The sequence below is a fragment of the Sinocyclocheilus rhinocerous genome, unplaced genomic scaffold, assembly GCF_001515625.1.
Source record: "Sinocyclocheilus rhinocerous isolate Xijiao unplaced genomic scaffold, SAMN03320098_v1.1 scaffold6282, whole genome shotgun sequence".
NCBI classification, from domain to species: domain Eukaryota; kingdom Metazoa; phylum Chordata; class Actinopteri; order Cypriniformes; family Cyprinidae; genus Sinocyclocheilus; species Sinocyclocheilus rhinocerous.
Window position 1 is genome coordinate 7,477 of NW_015640649.1, and position 11,748 is coordinate 19,224.

An 11,748-nucleotide genomic window follows, 5' to 3' on the forward strand; every position below is an offset into this window, starting at 1 on the left:
TGTTGTTTGTGTGTGTTGTCTGGTGATATGTTACTGATGTGTGTGTGTTGTCTGTTGATCTTTAACTGATGCGTGTGTGTGTTGTCTGGTGATCTGTAACTGATGTGTGTGTGTTGTCTGGTGATATGTAACTGATGCGTGTGTGTGTTGTCTGGTGATCTGTAACTGATGCGTGTGTGTTGTCTGTTGACAGTCTCACCCGGGCACTAATGTGACTGTCCTAGACCTGTTTGACCGCAGCGCCAGCTTGCAGCCGCTCTGGAAGCAGGTGGAGGGCTTTACAGAAGCCATATATCCCATCATGCAGAACTCAGCTGATGGCGTCCACCTCATCTGCTACTCACAAGGTTTGTAGCTCACAAAATAGTGTTAAGCTGTGTGCTATATTGTGAATATACGCACGGCTAGAGGCCGTTGTTAAGCTCGATGTGCACCACATGCTTCTTTGCAACATCATGACGTTACGCTATGGTTTGCTGAGCAGTGATAAGAAACAACTTTTTTTTTTTTTTTTTATCTGTTGCTGTGCTGGGGTTTAAGCACGGCTGGAGGAGCTGTATTAAACACTAGACAGGACCAGGACTAACTAAAACAAAGGTCCCCGTCTCAAATGTTTGATTTTGTTTAGATTTGAAAGAAATACATGAAGTGGAAAGCCAAAATATTACTGTATATTTACTGAGTAATCCACTATTTTGTAGAGAGGGGCCAAAATGACCATTTTCACCTGAGATTTGGAGGTGAGGGGATAAAAACAATCTTATAAAGATGGCAGCATCATTATTATTATAAACAGCATCATGTTGTTTTTACACAGAGATTGGTAGGTCTATTAGTAAAATCTGTTGACTTTAGTAATCTTTGTTGCATTACATGACAATGGTGACAGTTCAAAAATGGGGAAAAAAAGTTTTTCTTTCATTTTGTTTTGTTTTTCTCCTGAAGTCTGCATGCCTTTAACTCAAGAAGTACTGAAGCTATCTCAATGTCCCTGTTCTTAATTGTTAAGGCCCTGTATGCTTCATTTCCAGAGATACAGGGATTTCAGTGTGGCTCCTTGAGTAAATTGTTCAGTTGTACACATTTTCAGTGGTCAAAAACTAAACATGGGTCACTTTGCATTCAGATGATACTTTTTTTTTTGTTTTAAAGAGGAATGTCTCAAGAACAAATGCTGATTAAATATATCTTCTTTCCATCAATCAAAACAATTGCATAGAACATAACTGAGTGCCACAAATATACTTTTTCCAAAGTTTGTGCATGTAACTCTAGAAGTATAATCTTTATTTATGACTTATTTGTGATATAATGCAACAAAGATAGCTAAAGTCAACAGATTTTACCAATAGACCTACCAATCTACCAATCTCAGGTGAAAATTGTCATTTTGACCCTCTCTACAAAATAGTGGATTACACTGTAAATGTACTTTCAGCATATGCTTTCATTTACATGCTTTTGTATATGCGTTTAATTCTGTTTGTGTGTCTTCAGTATAAATAAATCAGATGAAATAAAAAATACAGATTATACTTCTGTGTTTAAATGCTACAGTTTTGCATTAAAGTAATGTGAATTTGGGTAATTGTGCTTAATTGTCAGGAAAGTACAACAATATCACAATACAAACATTTTAATGGTCTTAAAATAGTTTTCATTTTGTTTAGCCCTCCGATGCTTCTTGTCCACTTTTGACTGAAAAATGTACATTTAGATATTTTTATTTATTTCATTCATTCATTCATAATTGGAATGGTCTGAAACTTGGTGACTTTTGTGCTGCTTGCTATGTGAACACAGATGGAGTGAAACTCTAAACATTATGAGTGCAAAATAGACGCACAGCATCTGTACATACTGTACATATATATATTTATACAGAGCTATACAGGCCTCTAGTGGTTACAGAATGGTATTACATATGGATATCATTTTCTGTCCAGATAGTTCTTCACACTGATTTTAAATGCCTTTTTTTCTGTTTTAATCTTAAAAACGGCATTAATGGGGGGGAAAAAATACAAATATTGAAAATATATTTTAAATATAAATAAATTGTGTATAATTATGACGCAACACAAATATCGTTTAGTAAAGTCCCCTGCAAATACAAAATCTTAATGAAAAAATATTAAAGTAGTAAAATGTAGTAGATTAATTTGATTGAAAATGTTACACTCCGTGTGTTTGGTGGCCTATGAGTGCAAGTGTGATCCAGAAGTTAGGAGCATCAGAGGCTAAATCTAACTTTCTGTTGGAATCTTTTGTGAATTTGACCTGGCCATATTCTTGAAAGTTTTCTTTGTATACAAATATTTTACTGCTATTTTTGCATTTTGCTCTTACTCTTGGTTTTTGTTGTTGTTTTTTGTTTAAGCATGACCTTGGCTTATATAAAGGTTAAAGCGAGGGCATGTCTGAATCTGTTGCAGGTGGCCTGGTGTGTCGAGGAATCCTGTCCACTCTTCCAGACCATAATGTGCACTCTTTCATATCTCTGTCTTCTCCGCAGGCGGGGCAGTATGGAGGTAACACACTTTCTTCAGTTTTGCTCAGAAACACTTGTACAGACTGTGCTCCTGGTTAAACACTGAACTGAAATGCCTCGTCTCATTGAGGGTTTCTGGTTTTGCTCTGGTTTCATATTTGCTCTTCTTTTGTAGACACGGACTATCTGAAGTACCTCTTCCCTCAGTTTGTCAAATCCAACTTGTATCATGTGTGCTATACTGCAGTGGGCCAGAAAATATCAATCTGTAACTACTGGAATGGTGAGTGGATGAATGATCAGAAAATCATGCTGGTAAACCATTAATGGGGCTTGGGGCAAAATGCCACCAACAACCAAATAGTACTTAGTAACTATTAAGGTAAACTTAATAGTTTACCTTTCTTAGATTGAATTAGTTTTCTTTACTTAGTTGTTATACATACTAGGTTTTATTAAGTTGCAGCTACTTTCAAGGCAAATAAAACAATTTACTTACTGTTTTGAGTGACACTTACTTAAAATATTCAAGTAGCCACAAAGGAACCAATGACGTTAATAAACCAGTGAGAGGCAGCAGTGCACTAATATGTTGCTAATGTGCAACATAACAACAGAAGAAGAAAAGAAAAAGCGTCTTAATAGACTTTTCACCCATTTCCTCCATGTCTGCAGTTATCTTTCACTAGTTGCATTCACTCGTTTCCCAAAGTCATCTTGAATGCTGAATTCTCAATACAACTGAAATATTTGAGAGAACATCACATAAGCTGACTTCATATTCAATTGATGTTGATTTTCCTAAAATGTGTTCTTGTTTTTTTAACTCATCATTATAGTGATTAGTGTTCCCTTTGGTTGGGCACTTGGAACTTTGTTTATGTTACTATAATTGTCTTCCTCTTGATGCAGCATTGCATCATGAAATCAGTTATTTGATTTCAAAGGAAGAAAAGTAATAAATTGGTTGCTTTTAGAAGGTGACCTATCTTCTAATGAAATCATTAGTGTATTTTTGTGTTTATTAATGATCTTTAAAAGTGTCATTGTTTTTCATAAACATCTTGAGAAGCTTTTAATTGTGTTGCTATAATCCTTTAATATTTGTGGTAATATGCTCGAGTCACACGCGAATCACAACAATGGTAACAATTCAATTTCATTTATTTTTTATTAATTGTAACAATAACCATTTTATTTGCTCTTTTTGTTTTGCTACTACTGACACAAGACGGCAAATAAAATTGGCAAATGAAAACAACAGCTGTAAAACAAAGCAACTGCATCATTTATTCATGCCGCAATGCACCCTGGGAGTCAGTGAGTAGCTATACTGAGTCATGAGTAAACCTAAAGTAAAGGATCAAGTTCCCCCTAAAGTTCTTTTTTAGAACTCTCGTGTAACTAAGCATTTGTCAGTACAACATACTAGTCCTATTTCACTGTACTTAGCTTTTTTTTAAGGCAAGTTTTTTAAGTAAGCCCAACTAATTCGATTTTACAATTCCAGGCCGAGAACAGTTTGTAATCGTGCTGTGTTGAACTAAGCTCAAGTGGAAATATAACTAAGCATTTCTTACCGTTCTTCGAACCATTCGGCCCTGCCGCGGAAAAGCGGAAAAACAAATAACAATGCGCTCAAACACTGTAGCCCTGGTCATACATTGAGTGCTTATATTTTTGTTACAATTGTGGTATTATTAAGAAGACTAGTGTTTCTCTATGGTATCAGGAGACATGCGGTGATGTTTCAGTGTTTGTTTTGTCTCCAGACCCTCATCACAGAGACATGTACATCAACAGCAGCGACTATCTGGCCTTACTGAACAATGAGAGAGCAAATCCCAACTCTACTGGTGAGGAGACGGATCACATCACCTGCGTTTAGCTAAGAAGTATATTTTCTGTCAGAGGATGGTGATTGCGATTTCTTTGGTTTAGAGTGCCAGAGCTGACTTCCTTTTTTTCCAGGAGAAAGTGTTTGTGATGTAGTATTGTCTTTGCACAGCTTGGAAACAGAACTTCCTGCACATTGAGAAGCTGGTGCTGATTGGTGGAGCTGATGATGGAGTCATCACTCCGTGGCAGTCAAGGTTGGTTAAACCACTTGTCAGTTTAGTCGTCTGCAACTCAGATTCATAGAAGCTTGAAATGTAATGGCTATTTTCCGTTATTTGTTGTGATGAGATTTTTATGATGCCTCATTTTCTTGCTTTTCAGTCAGTTTGGTTTCTACGATGAGAATGAAACAGTCGTTGAGATGAAAAACCAGAAAGTAAGCATCATTTAATTTCTTTGTAAGTCCAGAGTAATGTGTCCTCTGACTCTGACAACAAATACGATGTGTATGTGTGTATATATATATAAGTGCTATCAAAATTAGCGCGTTAACGTAGGCGAATAATTTTTCCAGTTTAACAGTGTTACAAATATTTAGCACAGCTAATGCAGGGGCGGAGCCACCCACTCACAACTGCTGCCTCGCTCACTTTTTCAGTTGCACGGACACATATGATGACGCATGCTGTAGCCTTTATCATTTCATATTAAAGCGTGAAAGAAACTATGAGTGTGCGTGTCAGATCAACTCTAAACTGTCCTATCATCATAGTCAAAAAATGGCAAAAAAAACAATAAATGTTCAAATGGATAGCTCTCAATTGTACTGTAATGTTGAATTGCTATAGTTAATGGTTAATTATAAAACGGAGAGTTCCGGTGCTTGATTCTGATTGGCTGAGCCGCTTCGAAGCTGTTGTAAATTACTCTACAAACATACACCTTTGTTTACGTTTGTCTGTTGCTCGGCAACCACTTTGTTGCAACCACAACTGTTTCTGAGGAACTACATTGTTTGGCGGAAGAATACTGTTTTTATTATCATTACACTTTATTTGCTCTGTTTTATTTTGTGAAACCTTACTACGTATATGGAATAACCGTTTTATAAAAGCAGTAAGCCCCGTGAAGCCGTGGTTTACAGTGAATTTATAACAGTTAAGGGGGTTTTAGGCACTCCACTTCGTGTCGTAACAACGTCCCTTAGCTGTTATAAATTCACTGTAAATTCACGGGGCTTACTGCTTTAATATTAGGGGGAAAAAATCTATTATAAATCTGATGTCCTGGAGACATCAGTAGTATTAGTATCAGTGATACTCGCCTTCAGTCCAAAAAAAAGATGCCATTAAACAAATATTAAAAATATACTGTCTTTGTTGTTTCTACATTAATTTGAAGATTGAATGTGAAATTATTGCAATATAAAAATGTATTGTTTTGTGGGATTAATTTCAGAAAAATTTGCGATTTTAGGTAGTTATTTTTTTTAGTTGATTGACAGCACTAATGTGTATAATATATAGAGAGAAAGAGTGAGAATTGTTGATGTTTCCTCTACATGTGTATAAATCAGGGAGCTGAGCTCTTAACAGCTGGAGTGAAACTGATGACTGTCTGATATTGTTCTGTCCCTGCATGTAAAGTTGGACTCCAGAAAATACAGAGATATCCTTAATGAAAGCCAGCTGGTCCAAAGCACTCAGGACCTCATACTCACGACAGGACAGTGCCCTCAGATTTATCTGGACGGGTCATTTCACACAGCTCCTCCTCATGACTCTGGCTTGTTTTCCAGGTGTTTTTGATGGACTTCTTCGGGCTGAAGACGCTGTACGCTCGAGGAGATCTGGTTCTGTGTTCGATGGCAGGTGTCGCTCACGTCTTCTGGCACTCCAATGAAACCGTTTATAAAACCTGCATTGAGAAATGGCTTACATAGATACTGACAAACTCCCACACTTGACTACAGAGCTTTCTCTATTTTCTGTGCATTGATACAGTCTTGCACATTTAGTTTCGGTACACTAATGCATCGCCTCATACATTTCCCTTACTGTGTCTGCTGACAGAGACACACATTCAGTGAAATATAGGTGTAGAAAGGTGAACACTAAATATAAGGAATAACCATCAGTGCCTGAGGGATACATTTCTCATTTCTCATTTTGCAGAAAGATCTTAACCACTATCTATTTTTAATGTGTGTAGTTATTGTTTCTAATTCCTCTTTTGATTTATGTGGTGTGTTTGATGTGGACTGTGCTGCTGCTGTAACATTTATGCCTTACATAGGATGTGTTTGGACATGACTTTGTCTCAAATCCAAGTGCTAACAGTGCAATGAGAAAGGAGAGAATGAGGGGAAGAGGAGAAAAAGGGATAGCGTGAAAGAAATAGGAAAGGGAATTGCATTTGTAGTATATAACATTACCTCTCACTTCACATCCTTCAAGCCTCAGCCCAACAGTGTGTGTTCGGCCCTAAAGGGACTTGACTGAACAGCTCATTCATACGAAACACTTGTGTTAAGGTATTTTTACTGTTATTTTATGCTTATGGAAACCTGGTGTTTTATGCATCTTGCTCTAACAAGGTGTTCAGTTCACATAGTGTTAACATTTTTAGGACGATTCAGAAAAGGGATTAATAGAAGCACAGTTTGAAAGAATGCATTTAGAAATCTATTTCCTCTCTCTGAGGTAAACGTATGCTATACAGATGAGTACTGTACAAAACATATTTTTCCATATTTATTGTTATCATAGCAGTGTTATGTGTTTTGTTTGATCTTTTAGCTTGCTTTAACTATTTTTAATTAAATGCTTAACATTGGGGGTTAACGGATAGTTTAACATGAAGTATAAGTATCGTGTCTGAAGTAGAAAATTCTTTAATACTGAAGTACACTTTTCAGCTAAGTGCGGTTTTGTTCAATATTTCAACAACGTGAAACATCTCCAGATGTAGATTTTGTAAAGGACTTGAGCTGCATGCCAGTGTGCTTTACTGTTTGTACTCAAGCCAGCTTTCAGAATAAAATTTCCATTTTATGTAGTTAACAACGGTGTTGTCTATTGTTAAATGTTGCCCATGCAGACTTTGAAGAAATAGAAAAAGTTAAGAAATGTTTTTTACAAGTGTGCATAAGTGCAGCTGTCTAAACCAGGGTTCCTCGAATCTTGTCCTGGAGGGCCAATGCGCTGCAGAGTTTAGCTCTAACCCTGATCAAACTCACTTACCTGTGATTTTCTAATGATCCTGAAGACACTGATAGACAAGAGCCAAGCTCTGCAGGAACAGCGCATTACGTTATCAGATTACTTTTTTTAAAGTAAGGCATTACTTCTTAATTTAGAAGGAAATATCTGAGTTACTTTTTCAAACAAGTAACAGCAGTTACTTTGTTTCCATGTATTGACTGACAGCTCCGGTGTTGCCATGGTGACAGAAATCAGGAGTAAGTGCAGAGCGTTGTGTGTGAACATGATCTTACTGTAGTTCTAGACTAAATATCAACATGTTATTTACTCATCTCACCTGCACAGAAACAGATTCAGTGTTCCTCAAAATGAATAAAAACAGTCAAATGCAAACTCGGAATATTATACAAACCTGCAATAATTAAATATGTTTCATAAGACAAATACAATTTATGTATTTCAGTCCCATTTTATTAACCAATGTCTCTGCTACTGACCTTCGATGATTAAATTCAACCGTACTAAACATGATTTTTGTTATTGCTGAAGAGTGTTGAACTTTCCTCTCCTGCGCCCTCTACTGTACAGACGTGAATTTACATTTCCTTCAAGCCTGAGGCTCATTCATTTCACTTTTGTTGTGAAAGGGCTTTTACATTTGTAAAAGAATAACTTTTTTATATTAAAAACAAACCGCAATGTTTTAATGCATTATTTTTAAAAGTAACTTTCCCCAACCCAACACTGTTGCAGGAACATTGATCTTGTGGGCCAGATTTGAGGATCCCTGGTCTAAACCATGTGGTGTTACGTGTATAATTTTTGGGGTTAACCTGCCCTTGTCTCTGTATGCCTAGTGTGGTGTGTTAGTTTGCCTGCTGTAGTCCAGAAGAAAAGTCCATCTGAATGACTAAAAGCACTGGAGTGCAGTTCATTCATATGTGCCACTGATCTGAGTGAGTGTCACGTCTTCCTGTTTCTCTGAGTTCAGGGAAGAAAGCAGGTTATGCAACATACCAGGGTAAGTTTACAAGTACAAATGATACTATACTGTCCAAAATCCTCATAATTCCCTTACGATGTGATGTACATATGATATGGTATAAGGTAATAAAGGACTATGAACTGTGGCGAGGCCTGTAAAGCCAGTCTGGTTGCTGATATAACAAATGAATACTATAGATATACAGACAGCAAATGATGAATGAGGTTAAAATTTTGTGCAAATCTTTAGAATTGGTTAAAAACAAGAAAGCTCTCAAATTGATTTCGTTTTTGGGGCATGTATAAACTAAGGTAAAAAACCCCTTTTGGTTTGTTTTATTTGTTCTATTTATTTCTTTTCTTTTCTTCTTTATTATTGGTTGGATTGTGATCTTGTTTGTCACTGGTTATGCTCAACCTAAGGCTGTTCGCGTGTTGTTAGATTATGTGATGTGTTTATGTACCTTGTTTGTTTGTTGTAAATGGAAGCATAATAATAATAATAATAAAAAAATATATAGAGACAGGAAATAGACAATACTCAGATTTTCACAGATGGATCAAAAGATCTGCAAACAGATGTGATGGGTGCTGGTTTTCCTGAGAGTGGATTTCAGTAAAATCACATCAGACCGTTTCAGTGTTTACACTCTCGAATGCTTTACCATGATAGAGTGGGTTTTATTTATTTATTTGTTATGTAGTGATTCTGTATCTGGCCAGAAACCATCGGGACCCGCTTTATGAAACCTTGCTTACTGAATAGTCGTGATAGTCATGGAAAAACATTGCTTTCAGGTGTTCTGGGAAATGAGAAAACAGACAGACTGGCAAAGGAAGCAGTCAAAAGAGAAAATGTCAAAAATCAAAAGGGAGACAAGTACACTCAATAAAAAAAACAGTAGATATTTTAAGTGATAAGGGAGCTAACAAATAACAGGTAATAATATGCAGGCTGAGCATGGGGCATATAGCAGACTTCACATGATGGGAAACCTTCGACAGGACAATGCGATCAATGTTTTTAAGTTATGTGAGAAGTTCATTTTACAGTAAATAGGAAGGATAGAGGGCAATATGAAAAACATCAGATGCCAGCTGTTGTAAAACTTGTACAAAAAGGGAAAGAAGGCTCCAGAGATGTTCTTATTACAGGGAGATCACGACCTCTGCATCTATCTGTCTGTCTGTCTATCTATCTATCTATCTGTCTATCTATCTATCCATCTATCTATCAAGAAATATTATGGCTGTAACAAAAAGTGTAAACCTTTAGCTAATCTTAAAGGCTCTTGTGGCTAAAGGGATACAGCTACGGCCGGAAACTAACAATAAATTACATTTTCTACCTATTAGATTGTGTTTTATTAACGTCTACACCTACCCCAACCCTAAACCTACCCCTTACAATAATGTAAAAACAGAATTATATTGATGTGCGCATGCGCAGTAGCCGCTCCGGCGGCTCTTCCGGTGAAAGGGTGACGTCAGGGACACGCGCAGGCTGGACGGTCTCTTCCGGTTCGGAGCGACGAGGAGTGCGGCAGCAGAGACATGTGAGTGAGACATAACGCTTGGGTTTCACGGAAAATGTTGATATGATTTATCATTCCATGCGTAATATACTTCTCTAACAATATTTGGCGCACATTAATCGAACACCGAGCTCTGTTCAGTGTTGGGAAATGCCTCGACTATATGTGACCACGTGCATGAGTTTGATCCACTGACTAAAGCCATAAATTCTCTTCAACGGTAGAACAAAAGCCTTAAGTATCATTTTAGAGGTCTTAAATTTGGGGACTGAAAAACACGAATCGTAATGCGTACTAATGGGATAATTAAACTTTAAATGTGAGCGCTGCTCGCTGTTTCAGAGCAGTTCGCGATCCACGAATACGTGCTTTATGCCAAGCAACTGATAATGATTTACTGTCGATGGATTTCGACGATCTGTGTAGGTTTATTTTGTAATATGTTGTAGGGGTGCATGTGAACGTAATAAAGCATGGACGATTAAAAAAACCGAGTCCTTGTGCGTTTCTGGCTGTGCTCTTATTTTTGCAACACAACAAAAGCTTACAAAAAAAAGTATAGGGATGCACCGAATGTTCGGCCGAAAATAGCAGCAACAAAAAAACACTTTCGGTGTTCAGCCGAATAAATAGTACCGAACAATGATGTGACGCGATCAAATAGAGGCGCACGCGTCTGCAGTGTGGAAGCATTTAAAAGTGTCCGAAAAAGACTAAATCATTAAAGCGCCGACAGCGAGAGACTGTTCAGTGCTGCATCGCATGTCTCCGATGAGAAGAGGTGGCTGTTGCTGGCTACTGTATGATGATTGAAATCACCAAATGGCCTTAAAACAATTAGTAAATAAACTGCAGAATGTTTTCTAATACACGCACGAGAACTGCATGTGTTCAAACAGCGCTGCGCGAGCTCTGGGGGTTCAGAGTCTAAAGCGCGAGGAACTTCTGCGCTGAGACAGCGTTACTCAGCAGGTGCTCAAACATTTTTATGAGTTTTTACAAGGCATGTGACAATGTGATGCATGCAACAAACGTCTTCCCAAGTTCTTAATGAGAATCATTTATAAATCTCCTGTAATATCAACAAAAAGAAGCACCGCGGTCTTCCTGGGGAATAAAAGCTCCATCAACATTCATAAATGTTAGTATTGTAATTTTACTGTTCTGTGAAATAAAATGGAAAAGACAATACTAATTACAACAGCTATATTAATACATTTATTATAAAATTCACACATTGTGTGCAAATCTGTAATAGATTTGTATCTGTGGGATCTGAAATATTTTCTAATGTTTTAAAAATTCTCTTCTGCTCAGCCTGCTGCAAAAAACAGCAAAAAATACATGCCTGATTCAAGAGAGGGGGTCTTAAAAATGAACAAAAAATATATATCTAATAATTTCATTCGTGTTAATGCCATGCCTGTTCTTACTAAATGTGAAGTGAATAAGTTAGACTTTGTGTGCATATATGTGTGTGTGTGTGTGTATATATATATATATATATATATGATTCAGCTGTTGTTGTTAAACAGTTCTTTCTTGTTTTGACAGCGTGGCCCCAGAGATCAGGCTCCTCAGGAGATGTTGCTCCGTCAGATGGATGATCTCTCTCTGGTTCAGGACTCAGGAGGTGTTTGCCAGGTGTCCACTCACTGCTCATCTTCAGTGCCTGTAATATCTGATCGGTTCAGAA

At 37.2% G+C, this 11,748-nt stretch overlaps 1 protein-coding gene across 1 annotated transcript; it reads left to right on the forward strand.

Moving 5' to 3' along the window:
- Nucleotides 1-193: 193 nt before the first annotated feature.
- ppt2b (palmitoyl-protein thioesterase 2b) lies at nucleotides 194-7,598 on the forward strand (the record flags this gene model as incomplete). The annotated part of the gene is made up of 7 exons (XM_016569524.1): nucleotides 194-347; nucleotides 2,436-2,531; nucleotides 2,667-2,774; nucleotides 4,264-4,347; nucleotides 4,500-4,584; nucleotides 4,712-4,766; nucleotides 6,129-7,598. Coding segments are annotated over 7 exons (726 nt in total), but the record flags the coding sequence as incomplete, so codon positions are not given.
- Nucleotides 7,599-11,748: the final 4,150 nt, after the last annotated feature.